We start from the raw sequence: 19,081 nt of genomic DNA, 5'->3' as shown, positions 1-19,081 counted from the left end.
AACTATCAGTGTTTGTCCCCAATATAATGATAATAATCTTAATAATTTAGCAAAAGATGAAAACATTATATTATGTTTGTAAAAAAATATATTTTTAAAGTAAAGGCACCAGAAATGTCGGTATGGGCAGCTGCCCACCATGTTCATAGATAGAACCGCCTATTGTATGAATATAGTCATATAATATTTGAAAACTACGTAAACTTACATAATATAGCAGTTAACTGTTAACGGGTTAAAAGAAAAATCAAAATTATTGAAAAAATAATAAATATAGTCCACCCCTAGATTTTCGAAGTTGGACGCCCTTCGCCCTTGCTAGGTATTATTAATACTTATTATTTATTAAGTAGATGGTTAAGCTGCTGGGTAGGTAAATAGATAATAATAACTAATAAGAAATGAGAAAAATTTATTATTATTTATTAAGTTGTAACTTGTGAGTTGTAAGTTGTAATTTTAATTTTTAATAATTTTAAAAATATCTAGTTCAAACATGGATTAAAGGTTAAAACTTAAAAGTTGATACAAATACATATTTGAAACCTCATTGAAAATAATTTAACACCGGTTGGTCACATTGTTGTTGTATACTTGTATCCTTTGTAGCAACGACGGTTTTATGATAAGGTTTTTTTTTTTTTTGAGGTCTGAGAAGCACACGCTACAAGTTTTTGGTTGAAGACTGAAGTGAAGCATTTGACCAGAATTGAAGAGCGTGGCGTTTTGTAACAGTAATTTTACTTTACTTTTCAAGTTATTGTAATCAGGTAATTGACAGTATTGGTAAGTAGCAAATGGCCCATCAGTACTTGGACCAAACTTCTGCTATTTTAAAAGACGATAAGGGTTACTTCGTTCCAGCTACACAACGCGCAGACGGCACTTGGCGTAAGGAAAGGCGGCTCAAGGAGAACTATATTCCTCAGGACGAAGTAAAACTTTACGAATCCAAAGGTAAAAAATTCGCTGCCAATAAACCTACATTACCTCCAGGTGCACCTGTTGCAATGGTTGCGGTACCTAAACAACAGCAACAAACCAAAAAAGTTCTCACCGAAAAACAACCCAAACAAGAGAAAATTAAAATGCCTGAAGTACAAAAACAAAAGGAGAAGCCAGTAGAAAAGAAGCCTGAGTTAGAGTCGTCAGGAACTGACCCTGTTAAGCGGGTAAGAAATCTTAAGAAAAAGTTGAAAAACATTGAAGAGTTGGAAGTTAAAGTTTCCGAAGGACATTCTATTGATAATGACCAGCGTAAAAAGATTTCTACTAAAAATGCTGTTTGCAAGGAGATTGCTAGTCTTGAAGCAATTGTGAAGTGAGTATAAAAAAATTACAAAATAATTCATTTATTAAAAATTATACCCATAGGCACAACTAAGGGAAGCTCAGGGGATATTAGCACCCCCAATTATTAAATAAACCCCCTCCAAAATTGTTGATATTTAGGTATGCATCAAAACCTCTGCTTAAAAAAAAACCAAAAACAGCTTGTCATCAGATGTCAGACAATCGAAGTATAATTAATAAAACAATGTTAATCGACAATTTAATTTTTTTAATATATGTTTAGAACATTATTTATTATTTCTATCTTCTACAAAATCTGGTTGGCGGTCATATTATCACGTATTAACGTTCAGTAGCAACTCAACACTACAACAAAAGGATCACGGAGTATTTACTAATATTGTTACAAACTTCCGAACACAGTACAGCACTACAGTTTCGTGTCCTCATCTAATTCAGACAAATTCCGATTTACGAATCACTTTTCCAGGGCTTGAAATTGATTTTAAATATCAATAAAAATTGTTAAAAGTCATCTATAAAGTGATATCAAAATCAATATTTTATTAATGACATTCAAAATTTATATTAAAATTGAAAAAAATTTTAATTGATTATTTATAGGTATGTACCAAAATAATCATTGTTTTATATTTTTTATAATATATGTCCAAATAGATTTATAATTTAAAATTTAACAATAGCCAGTAGTATAATATTTTAGGTCTGTTACATGACCGCGCAAATAATGGCAGGTTTCTCGTAGTTAGAAATTAAAATTAAAATGTAAAATTTATAATTAAAATTGAAACAAAAAATATGTTCAAAATATAATTAAAAACTATAATACAACTAAACCGATTATGTGCAACAACATAAAAGTTATAATATCAATATTTTATTTTCAATTTAAATCAGAACAAAACAAATATCTATGTGGAAATGAAATTTTTAATTATGATTTCAAGCCTTACACTATTCAGTATTCACTAATCAGTTCTAAGTTCCAAGGTTTTGATTTGATAAATTTAAAAAATATAATTAAAAATAATATATATCCAAATGTATACTTACAAGTTGTTACAAGTAATTTATTGAACTTTTTTTACTACATTATAACTAATATCAATAATGAAGACATTTCAGGTGGCACTCACACTACCAATTAGTTTTGCCAAGTAGGTATTCAATGTTAAATTGTTATAATTTATAAAACATTTTTGATCAAAATAGTCATAACTGTCCCATAGTTATATTTTATAAATGTCCTGAAAATGCAGAGCTTAAGCACCCTCTTTTTATTGAAATTGTGCCCATGATTCTACTTACTTATACACCCATTTTCATTGTAAATATTTCTTTTTTGTTTCATAGAATTATGTTTCCTTCGCCTCCTAAACCAGCCAAGAAAGAAGGAAAGAAGGATGCTAAAAAAGATAGTAAGAAAGACACGTCCAAAAAAGAAACAAAACAAGAGAACAAACCAAACAAGGTTAGTGATAAAAAACCAACCTCTGTATTGACAAATGGTACTCAACCCAAGAAGGTTGAAAAAAAAACAATCCCTCCAGTACAGCAAAATGGTACAGCAGCTATTAAAAAGACTGAAAAGGTCACCAAACCTGAAGTCAAAACAAAAGCTCAAGCTCAACCGAAGACCCAAGTACAATCTAAAACACAATCTCAATCTAAGACACAAGTCCAACCTAAAACTCAACCCAAAGCAAAGCCTGCTGCGCCTGTTATTGAGATTTCAGTTGAAGCTGCTAAAAGAATTAGGAACCTCAAGAAAAAGTTGAAGACCATTGATGAACTGGAACTTAAGGTTGCTCAAGGTGGTAAAATTGATAATGATCAACGTGTGAAGATATCTAAAAAGAGTGAAGTATTGGCAGAAATCCAAGCTCTTGAAAGTGGCAAGTAAAGAGCCTGATTCTTTTGAGTATTACAGAGGTTAACAATTTATTTTCTGTTGGTATATATTATATATATATCTGATTATATTGATTCTGATAAAAAAAAAATGAAATTTCTGTTTGTTTCGAAAAAGTATTTTTTTTTTTTAAGTTGTGTTCAAACTGTTTCAGTTTTTTCTTCCTAATTAATATAATTGACAAAAATCAATTAAATAATAACCAAGTTTCATAAAATGTGTTTATATTATTTGTATTACTTATAATTTATTCTTTTCCTTTATAAAAAAATTTGAAATCTTCAGACAAATTTTTTTATACCTATATAAAAATAAGTACTCTAAAATTATTCAAGTATTGTACGTGTGTTTGTATTAATATCAAGAGACTTATTCTTGATTACCATTGAAATTTACTTGAAATTTAATACTATTACAAAAAGAAAGTATTATGAATTACAATTTCTTTTTAAAAAAAGTGTATCGTAAAAGGCTATCTAATTTCATGTTTTATTTGATTTCCTGATAACTATGTACAAGTATAAATTCTGGAATATTGCATTATTTGATTATAACTTATAAGATATAATAAATATTTTTGATGGGATGTAACATTCTTATTTTTATTAAAATAATTTATCATACAGTGACTGTTTTTTTAAACTACTTACAATAAAGTTACTGACTTATTGTATAAACTGCATTTGGTTTTATAATTTAAATTACTCTGTTAATAAACATGCTATCGATGTATATTTTGTGTCCATGAAAGTTTTATTATTTTGTAGTTGAATAGGTATTTTAATATCTAATAAAGATTGTTAAATAATTGAGGTTTAAAAAAACCTAATGGTAAAAAATAAAATAATTAATGTCTCAATATATAAAGTATATTATATATTTATAATACATTTTATAAAATTGTCTATTAAAATTATTTTAATATCTATTTCACATTGATGTAAAAAAGTATAATTATAATTTATGTCTAAACTAAGATCCAAAAATTTTTTAAATCAATATAATTATTGATTTTATTGACAGACGTTAATTCTATTTTAACCACTAATATATCAAAATATTTAAACAGTCAAATTTCTATTTGTATAATAGTCTGCCAATAATTATTGTATTTGGATCTTTATAGTTGACATTAGAACTTAAACCGTAACCGGAGAGCAATAAAAATAAAGGTCTAAAGCACTAAATATAATGGCTTCAATATTATTTTGAATTGCTTTCATGTACGTATTATATTTATTGAAGTCACTAAATTATACTAACATAATTTAACACTGGAATCAAACTTAAAATGTAGAACATATTTATTCTTTTACATAAATTTAAGATAACTTGAAATATTTATATATTATCTTAAATTGTTGTCAAGAAACTTTAATTTAATTTAATTTAAAAATAAAATATAGATTGCTAGGGTTGATTAATATAAATACATTGGCATAACAATGCCTCCAAAATGAATTTGAACCCAAGCAATAATTTTTTCTTTAAATCTAGCTCATATTGGACTGTGCAAAAAATAATTTTCAATTTAATATATTTTAATATTTTATGTAATATGTACAAATTTAGAATTTTCGCAAAGTCAAAAGTTTAATAAAACATAGGTAACAGGGAACATTACAGCCTATTCCCTGCCAGTAGCGTATCTAGGATTTTTTGACAGGGAGGGGGAGGATATAAATATTTTAATAGACACTCATTATACACATATAACATATTATATGCATATTATTATATAAATGTTGTATTGTGTACAACATTTGGTGTCCAGGGGGGAAGATATGACCCCATGTAGATACGCCACTGCTCCCCGCACAAGTTTCAGACCTAGTTGCGCCAATATGTATACAATTTGTAATATTCTCACTTAGGGATAATATACACGTAATGTGCCTGAACAGCGGTCAACATATTATTATATGTGTACCATTCCTATATATAAATATTAAATAATATAAAATGATAAACCCTATTATAGATGTAATAAAAGGTATTATAAAAATGTTTATGTAATATCGCTATCGTAATATATAATTTAAGAACAATACATTTATATTTAATAGCTGAACCCGTGCACTTCATTGTCCGTTAAATGTACTAACTCTATATGACTCAAACTTTGTTCTATTCGTTATTTAATATTCGGTGTATGGTGTTCAAAATGAATCTTAACTTTTCCGTTGTCCAGAATAAAAATCCTGATTCGCAGCAGTATATGGTATATCATCAGGTAGGCAATCTACCTGCCGTAGATCGCGGACACCATGCTGTTTGCACGTAAGTGTATGATTTAACTCTAAAGTATAAAAATTAAAAGTTATACCAAGTTTGTTATATTCTACCTATGGTGGATTAATATAATCAATTTTTTCAATTGATACAAAATCCTAACCCAACCATACTAAAATCAGATTAATAAAAAAAACCAAATTTAACCATTTTTAAATTAGCCTATCTTCTTCCCAGAGATTTAATCTACACACAAACATTCAATTATATATATTATATATATATATTGACAAAAAAATAATAATAAAAATCAACAAACATGCCTTACCAATAGAAACCAATATAATATAATACTCTATTATTATTTTTAATCTGCAACTAAATTTTTTATTATTTAGTTTATTTTTTTCTGGACAGATGACGCCACTGTTGTTGTTTTTTTCATCCATATTTCCTACTTTTCCGGTTAAGTTTCCTAAAATTGTATTACATAAGAACCTTCTCCTCACAATTACGAACACAACAAAAAAAGAATTAGCAAAATCGGTCCAGCCGTTCACGCGTGATGCGATGATCAAGGTATAGACGTTGTTGTTTTTGGCCATGTCACCAGGTGTGCACTTAAGAGACCATAACTCCGGAACAACTTTTCGCACAGCGTACAAACTTCACAGAAACCATCTACATATCAATCTTAATATGCCCTGAAATTTTTATCGAAATCGGTTTGGTAGATCTTGAGTTATAAAATGTATTCAAAATGTACACTTATTCATGTATTCATGTATAATATATAAGATTTATTTAGTAACATGTAAATGTTATTTGATAATTAATTTTGAAGCAATACAATTTATTAATAACAAAAAATAGTTATTAAACTCTACTTGACATTAGTTTTAATTAAATAGTTTTCACAGTCATCAAATAATTCTTGCATTTCAGGATATGCAGCCACTTGTTTAGCTTCTATAAGAGGCAACCATTTGAAATCCTGATGTTCATTAGACAACACTACTGGTGTATCGGGATTAATTAAACGAGCTAACCAATAAGTGACTTGTTTGGAAAATGGTTTATCTTTTGGATCATACTGTAAAAAATAAAATAATTCATATTGAGTTAGTTAAACCAAAACCAAAATAATAATGAATGATGTAAAAAAATAAGCACTTAGTTTGCACATTTTGGAAAATTAATTTTTCATGTATATGTTGCATAAAATCCAGGTCTTTATTTAAAATATTAAATTAGTCCTAGCATGGGGTTTTTTTTTATCTTAACTGGCTACCGAGTACTGAAATTATAATAAAAAGGGAAAATTAATAAACAATATTGTAAGTATGTTTTATTTCACTAGTTTTATCAACATCTTCCAACTTAAAAGAATGGTTTAATTTGTACATAGTTCATACTAAATGATATAGATATTAATTATAATTTATAATGGTCACAGGCACTCAGCCATATTCAGTATCTATTTTTAATTTATTTTTTATTCCAAATTGTTATGTATTTTGGTTTCATGAAATATTAATTATAACCTTAAATTATATTTATATTTACACAACATATCTATAAGCTTATATAAAAATATGAAATACAAGTTTAACTTTTTTTCAAAGTATGTTATAGTATTTGATATTTCACCTAATCTATAGTGTACCTTTTATGCCTTTTTGTAAGTTGTAAATGGTATGCTATTTAATATTTATAAATGTGTGATATAATAATATTTAGAAATATTCTTAACACGTTGACTTTGTATGTCTTTTTGCAGTTCTATGTGGGTATGATAAAAGTAAGAACAACAGTCTTCTAGGAATAACAGAAAGATACTTCTCTTATATGGCGTTTAGTGCATGCTAAATAATAATAAAATAACCTTAAATCATATACAATGGATGGAGCCATGTGTGTATTTCTTGTATACCGAGCTGTGTCCAACATAACCCCCCACTACCCGTTTGATTTCAAGGTACAACGAGTTACTACGCATGTGTTTCGCCAACAATCACTATAAAATAACTAATAAGTGAGGGGTTATGTTGGACACAGCAAATGATTAAAGTAGCTCCATCCATTGTATATGATCTAAGAAAATAACATTCAGCCACGGGTAAGGAATAATAAACATTTACTTTAAATATATATTGGACGCCAAATAGCACCAACGCGTTGTTAACATATAGGGTTCTTTAGTCTATAGAAGATTGTAGGAACTATAATTATTATCCAAAGAACACAGAAAACCATGTTACCAGCCACAAAACAACTAATTATACCTTCAATACTTTTTCAAAATTATGATCAACACTAAGGTCTTTCAGTTTAATACCGGCTTCTTCATCAGTTTCTCGAATAGCTGCATCCATGTTGGATTCATTTTCCTCTAAGTGACCTAAAATTAATATAAGTCAATATATTAAACAATTAGATGAATTATGTTTAGTTGCTGAATGTACACCTTTTGGTGGTGTCCAATGATGATTTGCATAAGAAGCTTGCATAAGTAAGTACTCAATTCTTTCATCACAGTTTTTTCTATAAACTACAAATCCAGCAGCTTTTCTTACAACTTTGGACATGGTCTTACTTTTAAGTTGTATCAAATTTTTAAATTCTTATAATATACCTAATTAAAAATGTTTAATTATTAATAGAAACAACAAACAAGATTTTTACGTATTTTGATGGTTGAATCACAGAATAGATTAAATTTGTTTCTGTGGTTGAATGTTCAAAAGCTCCTTATAGTTTTTGTAACTTTTTAAAAATTAAAATATTAAGTAATACTTCTTTTCATTTCTCAAAAACCTATATAAAATATAAATTAATAAATTATTATCTGTGTACTTATTACATAGAATGATAAGAAACAAATTAAAGATAACGGTAATCAAACTGTGGTATGGGATGGGGACAGTTGGGTCCCGTGATAAGAATTGGGTCTCGTGCACGGCCTTAGAAGATCTTCTAAGGCCGTGGTCTCGTAATTGACTTTTAGCGAAATTTCACGAAGGAAAATAAATGTATTATCTAATATCTATGTAGAATTGTAGACCACGATATAAGATAGATACCACAGAATGATATTCTGTGTAGAGTGTGTTGACTATCGTCTATCAAGGTGTGTTAGGTATAAGGATACTATCTTAAATCGTTCATTTTATTACTATTTTATATTTACTTTAAGACTTAAATTAAAAGTCTTAAAACAAACTCTTTTCTGGACGTTTTCAAAACAGATTATGTTTAAAAAAATTGCACAGTTATCGTAGCAGTCAGTTGCTAGATCAACCTGTGTGACATTAAATAGGAATTATTCTTGTTTTTTTAAATAATTTTTTTAAAAAATGTATGTAATATGTATACTGTATTGCCCATACAATTAAGAATTTATATTTAATAGAAATGCGGATTTTTATACTTCATAGATATTTTTTTATTGAAATCGTGTAAATAATTTAATTAAACAATCGGGTACCCATCACTAGTATCAATTTTATTATATTACGTGATGTAAAATCACCGGCACAAGGACGGTGCAGAGACTGCATTTTAAACAATAATATATAAAATGATATAATAGAAGCTGGAAACTGTAGTTTATTCTAATTTATAATCCAATTAATGTAACCGAGAATGTACCTATTAAATTCATCATTGAATGATTATTCAGAGATCACTTTGGGATAAATGCTAAACGTATAAATGTAAATTAAACTAAGAATAATTAAAAAACATTTTGTGAAAGGAACAAGATTACTGCTAATATTTAAGTCTTAATTATATTATTAACAAATAAATACAAATAATAGATATTTTAATAGCTTTTTACTATTAATATTCAGTGTAAATAGTTTCTGATCGACTTACCTATATGGAAGTACCGTACCTTCGTATCAAATAATCCTAACAAATTAATACAAGGATTATTCTCATAAATTGATCTTACAGAAGCCTTAAAACACCAAAAATACATTTGTACATCATTTATACACTACACCTACCAAATTAAAATGTAAAAGAAAAATTTTAGTTCCCTATTATGGCGTAGGTACTAATACAAACAATACATTTTTATTCGAGAAGACAATTTCGTATACCTATTATTATTTACTAAATACCCACAACTAGTACAACTAAACCAAAAATAAACTAACGATTACATACTGAGTGCCTATAATATAATATTATATATTAAAATTGAATCTTTACCATGAATACTTATCGTTTATACACAGACCACAAGAAAAAATAATTAAAATAATTAAAAAAATAAAGAACACATCATCGTATAATTAATACAGTCATCGATCCGCTCAGAATCTAAAATCTAAAATATATCCGATACATTTGAAATTAATATATTAAATCATTATTCTATTAATTTTGTACTCTGCAGCAGTATTCGGAGAAAATTATAGACTTGGAATTTTACAAATCTAGTTAGTATTATAGTCGGTACCTACTGTAAATTTGATGCATTCACTATATACCATTATGTTAACTCTAAAATCCAGTAATCACATTTTTATTTAATGATTCATAAATACAATATGCTTTTATAAAAATATGCTTGTACTTCTGATATCCATTCACCATCTTAATCAATAAGTAAATTAATAAACGAAAATAATAATTAAAATAATACCTATATCATATTATTATAATTCAAATTCAAAATTATTAACTATTTTGGTTTATTGTCATATCAAATTTCAATGAACAAATTGTTCCTTAACACGGAACTCAACTCATCTTTGATATAAAAAGTTGCATTATATATTTATATTATATCCGTGGATTCATCATATTGACGTACCTATAGTATAATATCTATCATAATATATTTATATGTATCTATGGCAAATCTCAAAGTCGTTGCAGAAGACACAGTCGATTAAAAATTCTTAAATTTCAATAAGCAGATATGAGCAAAATGCTTTCTGCGTTCCGTATAATTTTATTTTTCATAAATCACAAAATTTTAAGTTCTGTATTCTGGAGCGTTTCCTCATCGGCGTCGCAGTTCACACACGTCGAATGTGATTCCGCCGAAAGTGTCGATAATTAAAGTAAGTTTGTTTTCATATTCTTTTGGAGCTTAAATTTACTTTTAAGGTTTAAAATAAATATTTAATGTCACGAAAAATGTGCCGTCCAAGTGCGTTGTAGGCGCATATTTTAGAGCTCCGTTTCGCCAGCACTGCCACTTTCGAATTTTAATACCAAAAGTCCAAAAGTTGACAGTATTATGTACTTTTTTTATGTACAATTTTGTACAAGAAAAATAAAATTTTGTGCCCCCCCCCCCCCCAAACACGAGAAAAACCGTTATTGCCATGCGCGTGCTGAAGAAACGTTTCCCCAGCACTACCTTTGCTAAAGGTTGAACAGATTAAATTTTCAATGGTACAGTATTATGTACTATATTATGTACAATTTTGTACAAGCAAAATAAAATTTTCTACATCCCTCAAACACGAGAAAAAAAATAACTCACATTAAATAAATATTTAATGTCACGAAAAATGTGCCGTCCAAGTGTTGTAGGCGCATATTTTAGTTCCGAACTAGAAATTTATAAAATACGCATGTGTATCTATATAGGTGCATACCTATATAGATACAATTTTAATTTATAACTGGTAATTTTTAACCAAACACAACGTTAAAACTTATAAGTTGTAGGTAACTATTAATTTAGTGTAACATACTTAACTTCTATTGTTTACTTAATATCTATATCATAGGGATTAGGGACGTATATAACCATGTACACATATAAAAGTAATATTCACGGAATGGTCAACTGCCTATTCTGACGTGTGCGCACTTATGAATAATATACTCATATACTCGTGTAGGTACCTATATAAATAGTGTAATACATACACGAATGCGTTATCTATTATGTGCCTAAAAATTCATCAGTTATTATTATATTTATTTATTTTTTACATATAGGTCGGTACATTACAAGACTCTAATTAAAATCACATTTATTTCTATTTTCTCGAACCAAGAATAATTTATTGGTATAGTATTAAATAAATTAATGAAATAAAATATACACACCTACTATAATGATTAGTAATAAATAATAATAATAAACCCATGTATAAATTATTAAAATACAAACGAATAAACGAAAAACGATTCTGAGCAAAGACAGTAATGACTAATAAATAATATTGTAATTAAAGTAATTTATTTTACTATTAGGTATTAGTACCTAAAGGCTTAGTCATTTTTGCCCAAAAAAATACATTTGAAAGTGTCATCGTGTACATAAATTATAATGATATTATACTCTAAAAGTATCATAAATCCACGAATAGCTATTTTTAAATTACAACAAAATAACTAAAACCGTTATTCTTTGTTTTAATAAGTAATTTAGTCCAAATTTGAACTTATATAATGTCTGTAAAAATGAACTGTGTTTTTAATAGATTATTTAGATTTTTTTGGTTACAGTATGAACTATTTATGAGATATTTTGTTTTAAATTTTCAAGATTCCTGAGCAATAAAAGTTGAACAATTTATACATTTTTTAACTACTAAATAGTAATTTGTAAATTATCAATTTGATAAATTTTATTAAAAATTGAACTTTAATTACTTATAAAAAAAATCGTGAATTGTTTCTCAACTGCTATTATAACTAAATTAGAAGTCCACATTTTCATATTATAGGTAAACAAAGACATTTTTGTATGAATATCTGACTACAAAATATTTTGCAAATTGTCAGAAATGTAGAAATTTGTAGACATTTGAACTTTAAATGCCCATACAAATAAATGTGCCTATGTATTTCTGATATTTTTAACTGCAATTATATCAACTTACGAGGAACTTTGTATTATTTTTAAGCTTTTTGACCTAATGAATAAAATTTTATTGACATTTATAGTGTTTATTGTAGGACTAAGACCTTTAATAAAGGAAAACGTAGAATTTAAGTGGACTGTATGCTTTTATTTATAATATAATAATAATAATTGTGGAGCCGCTCGCTGTGCTCGGTACAAACTTCGATACGCGACTAACTCGACTAATGACAAAATAATATAAGATAAATAATGACAATCGCGACAGTGTACGATAAAGCGACTCGAGCGCTAACATACTCCCGGCATTGAAAATGTTAATTTTCAACATAAACATAAAATAATAATAATTTTAGCCCAAGATACTAATTATACATATATCGTAGGCATATAAATGAATAAAAAAAAATATATATAAATAATTACAATAGTAATACAAATAAATTAGTTTCAAACTCAGCGAACAAACATATTCAATAAACACGTAAATAGTATCAAAACAAATAAATAGATAAATAAATGGCTAATAAAATATAAAAGCGCGAACAAAAAACATATGCATAATATACAATATAATTTATAAATAAAGACAAAGTAACAATGAAACGTTACATACTATAATCTGACATTATTTAATTTCATATTGTGTAATAATTAGGAATTTCATAGATTTAAAAAAAAAAAATTTTTTTTTATACCCTTTTAATCAATATTACTCTCGAAAGGAAGTGGGCACAACGTTCGAACTGCCCTTTTCAACTTACGACCTGCTGACGTAACCTCTGCTGATCGAATGACTCCGTCGGATCCTCGATAGATTTGTTCAACTAGTCCCAATCGCCATTGCAATGGGGGTAGATTGTCCTCCTTCACTAGGACTACTGTTCCCACATTCAGCTTCGGACCTTTCTCCTTAGACCATTTGGACCTCTCTTGAAGTTGGCATAAGTACTCTTTACTCCAACGGCGCCATAACTGTTGTGAATATTGAGTAACTCTACGCCATCGTGTTAGTCGATTAACTGGTATAGCGGTTACGTCATCCTCTGGTACCGCAGTGAGAGAATCTCCTATAAGGAAGTGCCCAGGAGTGAGGGGGCTGGGATCAGAAGGATCAGTAGATAAGGTGGTTAAGGGACGCGAGTTTAAGCAGGCTTCAGCGCGCGTTAGTACAGTACATAATTCTTCATATGTTAGATGAGCTTCGCCTAATACCCTTCCTAACAGTATTTTCATAGATTTTACCGCCGCCTCCCACAGTCCACCGAAATGTGGGGAACGAGGAGGGATGAACTGCCACTTGACACCAATATTTGTGAAATTTCTTTGCAAATCTTCATGCGATTGTTTTGACTGGAATAGTTGATATATTTCTTTTAATTTATTATTGGCACCAACGAAATTTGTTGCATTATCGCTATATATGACAATGCTCTTACCACGACGGTCGAAAAAAACGGTTTAACGCGTTCAAGAATGCTTTTGTCGTTAAATCGCTAACTGCCTCGATATGAACGGCCTTGGTCGATAAACACACAAAAATACATGCGTATGTTTTTATAATCGGTGATTTACGTAACGAACTAGATTTTATTAAAAACGGACCGGCGAAATCTATGCCACATTTTAAAAATGCCCGTCCTGGTTGCACGCGGTCACTGGGCAAGTCACCCATAATAGGTTGCACGAAAATAGGTTTATTACGGAAACATTTTATGCATTTGTGAACCGTATTACGCGCTAAATTTCTACCGTTAATTGGCCAGTATTTTAACCGAATAGTTGATAATAAAGCCTGGGGTCCACCGTGCATTAGAAGCATGTGCTGTTCATTAAATAACATTTTCGCAAATAAACAGTTCGCGGGTAATGCGATGGGGTGACGTTGAAAAATGTCGATTGTCGCGGCGTTTTTCAATCTGCCGCCAACGCGAATGACGCCATTACTATCGATAAATGGTCGAAGACGAAAAAGTTTACTGTGGGTCGAGACAGCCTTACCGTTCGATAGTTCCCGCAGTTCGTCAACAAAACCGATATTTTGCGTATATTTTATTAATTTCAAAGTTGCTTTTTCCAACTCTTCTGGTTGTAGCAAACCTGTTAATTTAATATTATTATTCTTACGCGTACGCACGTTATTTATAAACCGTATGCAGTACGCGGTTATCCTTAAACACTTAGTCAATGATTCATATTTGTTTAACATAAAATCATCGTGATCAATGACACACATAACATTGATAATATTTTCTTTACCTTCCGGAATATTGTCTAATTTACGGTGAGTGTCTGAACTTTCTGTCCAATTTAATTTATCTTCAGTCAACCACTTGGGACCCGACCACCATAAATCTAAATTGATTAATTTAGACGGACAGCAACCTCTAGATATCACGTCAGCCGGGTTGTCGCATGTACTAACGTGTTTCCATTCGCCCATTGTTGTTTTACTTTGTATTTCAGCTACTCGATGTGCAACAAACGTTCTCCATTTCGTCGAAGGTGAAGCGATCCATGCCAATACTATCATCGAATCGGTCCAAAAATACTGTTGATTAATTTTTAGTTGTAATTTCGGTATTAATTTATACGCTAGACGTGTTAATAACAGTGCCGCACAAAGCTCTACCCGAGGTAATGATAATGTTTTTAAAGGCGCCACTTTGGATTTTGCACATATTAAATTAGTATGATGAATGCCCGCGTTGTCCGTACACCTTAAATATAAACAACATCCATACGCCAATGTACTAGCGTCCGAAAACCCGTGGACCTCAATAACACACGATTTTAAGTTGTTCGTGATTTTGCGTGTTATTGATAACCTGTTTAACGCGGATAATTGTGTTCTATACTCAAACCATTGTTCGCGTATGTGCACTGGAACGGGTTCGTCCCAATCAATCTTTTCACGCCATAACGCTTGTAATATTAATTTTGCTCGCACTATTAATGGGCCGACTAAACCCAGCGGGTCGAAGATCGCAGCTATATCGGACAGCATTTCGCGTTTGGTAACCGACATCCTATCTACCCTTTTATTCTCACGCACGTTATATTTTAATATATCCGACGAAGCGTCCCAGAATAAACCTAATACCTTTTTTACAGAATAATTAAGTTCGTGTTTATTTGATATTTCTATATCTTCGCTAGGTAGACTTGATGTTATTAAACTCGCGTCGTTTGATGACCATTTTCGTAACTTTAGACCGGCACTGTTCATAACCACAATCAAGCCGTCGCGTATTTTAATTACTTCCTGTTTCGTGTCGGCTCCGGTCAATATGTCGTCCATGTAAAAATCTCGATTGATAATAGGCGTGATGTATGGGTATTGTTCGTGTACCGTTTCGGCTGGGTCCATTTCTACGGCCCCCCCGATTTGGAATTTTTGAATTCTTTTTGCGCCAATCGTTTGTGCATCGTTTGTGCACGAATGTGCACGAAGTCCGGTCGTTTGTGCACAAAAACTGAGGAGATTATAGCTAGTTTCGGCTAGTACTTGTAAACAACCTGTCGCTAAATATGATGCGGGTACTGTGCCATATGTGACCGTGTTCAGTCGATATATTTGTATAGGTTGATTAGGGTCCGTGCGCCATAATATTCTTTGATAATCGCGATGTTTATCAGTCATTAATATTTGCCGGTACATTTTAACTATGTCGGCCGTTAAAACGTAATTATGAGTTCGAAATCGTGAAATAAATAATAATGTATAATAAATCGTCTTGGATAACCGGGCCCTTTAATAACACGTCATTAAGACTAATACCGTTATCTGTTTTGCACTTTTGCAAGATGCGTCGAACACTACCCGCAACTTTGTAGACGTGCTACTGTCTTTTCTAACGGCGTGGTGGGGCAAGTAACACGTTTGATCTTCTTTTTCGAGTTCGCTCTCATCTACCCGTTCCATATGGTTTAATGACTCATACTCTTTCATAAAAGAAAAATATTCTTTCTTTAATTCCTTATCTTTTTGGAACTTACGTTCTATTGCTAAGAAGCGACGTTTTGCGATTTCGTACGACTTTCCTAGTTTTATTAAATCGACCCGAAACGGTAGGTGTACGACAAAACGTCCCTCGTCATTTCTAATAACGGTCTTATTAAAATATTCTTGACAAGTACGCTCCTCGATCGTATAAGGTGGTGTATCGCTTACGTCTTCAATCAGCCAAAATCGTTGTAATGCGTTCTCTAGCGTGGATTCACTATCGGTTGCGCTAAAAAACGTGTTCGAAGTCGATGCCTTTGATAAACTATTTTCCGATATTGCTCCAGCGGCCACCCATCCAAATACTGTTTCTTGGAATAACGGCCCAGTCGTCGAGGGACGTATTTGTCCATCACATAAAAATTGATAAAAATGCGTTGCGCCTAATAATATGTCGATTTTTTGGGGCGTACTAAAATGTGGATCTGCCAATTTAATGTTATCGGGAACGTTACATGTTGTTGTTATATTTCGCGGAGGTAATTGACCCGTGATCTTTGGTACTACTATCATTGGTAGAAATACCGCGTAATCACTTACGCGGGATTTTATTTTTAACCATACTGACGACGACGCATGTTGTACTATTTCACCGATACCGCTGATTACGTGTTTAATTTTATTTCTTTTTAAACGTAGTGTCTGCACCATCTCTTCCGTTATAAAATTTTTCTGAGACCCGGAGTCTAATAAAGCACGACATGTTGTCGTTTTCGTGTAGGGACTCACAGCTAGGGCTACTACCGTAGCTAATAACACCTGTTCACCCGACGCGAATGCGTGGGCGGTCACCGTGCTTAAGGCAGGTGTTTCTCCCTCAGTTTTACTGTTTGCTTCTGATGTTTCACTCGTTGAATTTGGTTGGTGTTTGTAATTGTTTATGTGTAACATTGTATTATGTGGCTTGGAACACCTTAGACAATTTCGCCCAAGACATTTCCTTTTGTCGTGACGCCGGAGGCAAATGTTGCACAAATTAAGGTCGTTTACCTTTTTAATTCGGTCGATCGCTGATAGTGCGATAAACTTGGGACACTTGTATATAGTGTGCGATAGTTGACATACGTAACATTTTATTTCCGAGGTGTTGACAAATGAAGTAGATGATGTGGTATTTTTTGTGCCTTTTTTACCTGTGTAATTATTATTTTCGCTAACATTTTTCGAAACACTGCATATTTTTTTAGACGATTCAACAGCTTCTAATACGTGGAAACGTGCTTCTAAAAATTCGATTAATTCGTCGACCTTTTTGATTTCGTCTCTCCCGCACTTCGTTTCCCAATCGCTTATAGTGACTGCGTCTAATTTAGTACATATAATATGTGTTAACAACGGTCCCCACTCTGACGGTTGTTGATCCAATGCTCTTAAGGCCGATATATGACCACGTAAACCATCTGAAAATTGTCGCAAGCCCGTGGACGAACTCGCTTTGACTGTAGGTAAATCACAAATACCTTTTACGTGTGTTTGTACTAATAATTTTTTATTATTGTATCTCGTAACCAAACTGTTCCAAACGTGTTCGTAATTATTAACTGTGGTCTCTAGGTTCTTGACACAGTTCGCCGCATCGTCGGATAGTGACGCACGTAAATGAATAAATTTTTCTATTGTTGTCAGGTGTTTGTTATTGTGAACCAGTGCGGTGTATATATCATAGAACGGAGCCCATTCGGAGTATACACCTGAGAACACGGGTATTTGTAACGCAGCTAATTTTATCGATGGTACGGCATTACTTATCTCTCTTACACCGTTTTTTTCTTTTCCTACTTGTGTGTCGATGGACAAGTTTTCTTTTATTTCTGATTGTTGAAGTCTCTCTTCCGCTTTGGCCATTGCCTTGAAATATAACTCTTCGAAATCTACTTGATATTCTTCATGTTCATTTGCATCTTCCTCATCCCGAATCTCCGACTGTACCTGTTGAAACTCTTCCCATGCTTCTTCAATCTTTGGTCGTCGTATACTTATTTGCTTAGGATCATTGTCCGGAGTAGACACATAAGTCCAAAATCGTGTTAAATTGCCTCTAATTTGTCCTCGCCGCGCTTTTAGAGTGTTTACCATTTTGCCGATATAAATTAATATAATAAATATGTGACAGCTGGCAACTGATAATTTACGGTATATCGAGGGTTAAGAAATATATAGGCTATAGCGTAATAAGACGTAATTATACCTAACTAGCGGTCTATTTACCAATTCGTAAAGAGATTATACTATAACGACGGCAGAATTTTAGCGATAAGAATTTGACTAGGTATACGCTTTTGAACGTTTTGATCGTTCGTTTTCTACGCTGAAATAATATCGTAATCGTTCGTATCTCCAACAATTATCGCATTTATTTTACGAGTTGACTGTTGTACTGTACATAACGCGGCTGATTACACTCGATGTCGGGATAGGAATATCGGGAATTTTTATGAACGTATTTTAAAAATACTAGGAAATTGAGATTCTCTTACCTTACATTTGTCTTCATCAAGATGACCTTGGCACGGGAATCGATCTTCTTCGAGCTTCTCGAACGGGTACACGTGAAATATAATATTAACTGGACCACAATACTATACTTTTTACGTTTCATACGCACAAGAATATATTCCAACGTATATTCTTTCGATAGATATAAATTTTAATATTATACTCTTCAAATCACGAGAAACTGCACGCGCGAATATACTTTGGTTTAATATAACTAAGATAATATTTTATTATTTTATATACGACTATATTATTCTTAATATTTTAACGAAAACGA

The 19,081-nt window shown here is 31.1% G+C and overlaps 3 protein-coding genes across 6 annotated transcripts; 1 reads left to right on the top strand and 2 right to left on the bottom strand.

Annotated features, from left to right (window-relative positions):
• The first annotated feature begins 630 nt into the window (after positions 1 to 630).
• Positions 631 to 3,443, top strand: LOC132944903 (partner of Y14 and mago). Of its 4 annotated transcripts, none has more exons than XM_061014451.1 (3): positions 631 to 770; positions 865 to 1,321; positions 2,668 to 3,443. In XM_061014451.1, the coding sequence occupies exons 2-3, from the start codon at positions 1,011 to 1,013 to the stop codon at positions 3,215 to 3,217; spliced, it is 861 nt and encodes a 286-aa protein (XP_060870434.1). In that variant the 5' UTR covers positions 631 to 770; positions 865 to 1,010; the 3' UTR covers positions 3,218 to 3,443. The 4 variants fall into 4 exon arrangements, with proteins under 4 accessions (XP_060870434.1, XP_060870431.1, XP_060870432.1 ...); XM_061014449.1 differs by having other exon boundaries at positions 642 to 786; XM_061014450.1 differs by having other exon boundaries at positions 653 to 786; positions 849 to 1,321.
• Positions 3,444 to 6,235: 2,792 nt separating this feature from the next.
• Positions 6,236 to 8,313, bottom strand: LOC132944904 (bis(5'-nucleosyl)-tetraphosphatase [asymmetrical]). The gene is made up of 3 exons (XM_061014452.1): positions 7,926 to 8,313; positions 7,744 to 7,859; positions 6,236 to 6,551 (listed from the first exon to the last, which is right to left on the bottom strand). Exons 1-3 carry the CDS (start codon positions 8,044 to 8,046, stop codon positions 6,342 to 6,344), a joined length of 447 nt encoding a protein of 148 aa, XP_060870435.1. The 5' UTR covers positions 8,047 to 8,313; the 3' UTR covers positions 6,236 to 6,341.
• A 7,743-nt stretch (positions 8,314 to 16,056) lies between these two features.
• LOC132945671 (uncharacterized) lies at positions 16,057 to 18,384 on the bottom strand. The gene is made up of 2 exons (XM_061015435.1): positions 17,526 to 18,384; positions 16,057 to 17,441 (listed from the first exon to the last, which is right to left on the bottom strand). Exons 1-2 carry the CDS (start codon positions 18,382 to 18,384, stop codon positions 16,057 to 16,059), a joined length of 2,244 nt encoding a protein of 747 aa, XP_060871418.1.
• Positions 18,385 to 19,081: the final 697 nt, after the last annotated feature.

The sequence above is a fragment of the Metopolophium dirhodum genome, chromosome 5, assembly GCF_019925205.1.
Source record: "Metopolophium dirhodum isolate CAU chromosome 5, ASM1992520v1, whole genome shotgun sequence".
In the NCBI taxonomy this organism is placed as follows: domain Eukaryota; kingdom Metazoa; phylum Arthropoda; class Insecta; order Hemiptera; family Aphididae; genus Metopolophium; species Metopolophium dirhodum.
The sequence above is the reverse complement of the archived record's forward strand: the minus strand, read 5'-3'. Positions and strand labels throughout refer to the sequence as shown.

What these genes read in the sequence shown, in the direction of transcription:
- LOC132944904 (XM_061014452.1), bottom strand. Translation starts at nt 8,046, where the DNA reads ATGTCCAAAGTTGTAAGAAAAGCTGCTGGATTTGTAGTTTATAGAAAA. An exon ending in TCATTGGACACCACCAAAAG is followed by an intron (nt 7,860 to 7,925) that starts GTGTACATTCAG and finishes TATTAATTTTAG; the next exon opens with GTCACTTAGAGGAAAATGAA. An exon ending in ATTTTGAAAAAGTATTGAAG is followed by an intron (nt 6,552 to 7,743) that starts GTATAATTAGTT and finishes TATTTTTTACAG; the next exon opens with TATGATCCAAAAGATAAACC.
- LOC132945671 (XM_061015435.1), bottom strand. Translation starts at nt 18,384, where the DNA reads ATGGTAAACACTCTAAAAGCGCGGCGAGGACAAATTAGAGGCAATTTA. An exon ending in AATCGAATTTTTAGAAGCAC is followed by an intron (nt 17,442 to 17,525) that starts GTTTCCACGTAT and finishes ATAATTACACAG; the next exon opens with GTAAAAAAGGCACAAAAAAT.
- LOC132944903 (XM_061014448.1), top strand. Translation starts at nt 798, where the DNA reads ATGGCCCATCAGTACTTGGACCAAACTTCTGCTATTTTAAAAGACGAT. An exon ending in AGTCTTGAAGCAATTGTGAA is followed by an intron (nt 1,322 to 2,667) that starts GTGAGTATAAAA and finishes TTTGTTTCATAG; the next exon opens with AATTATGTTTCCTTCGCCTC.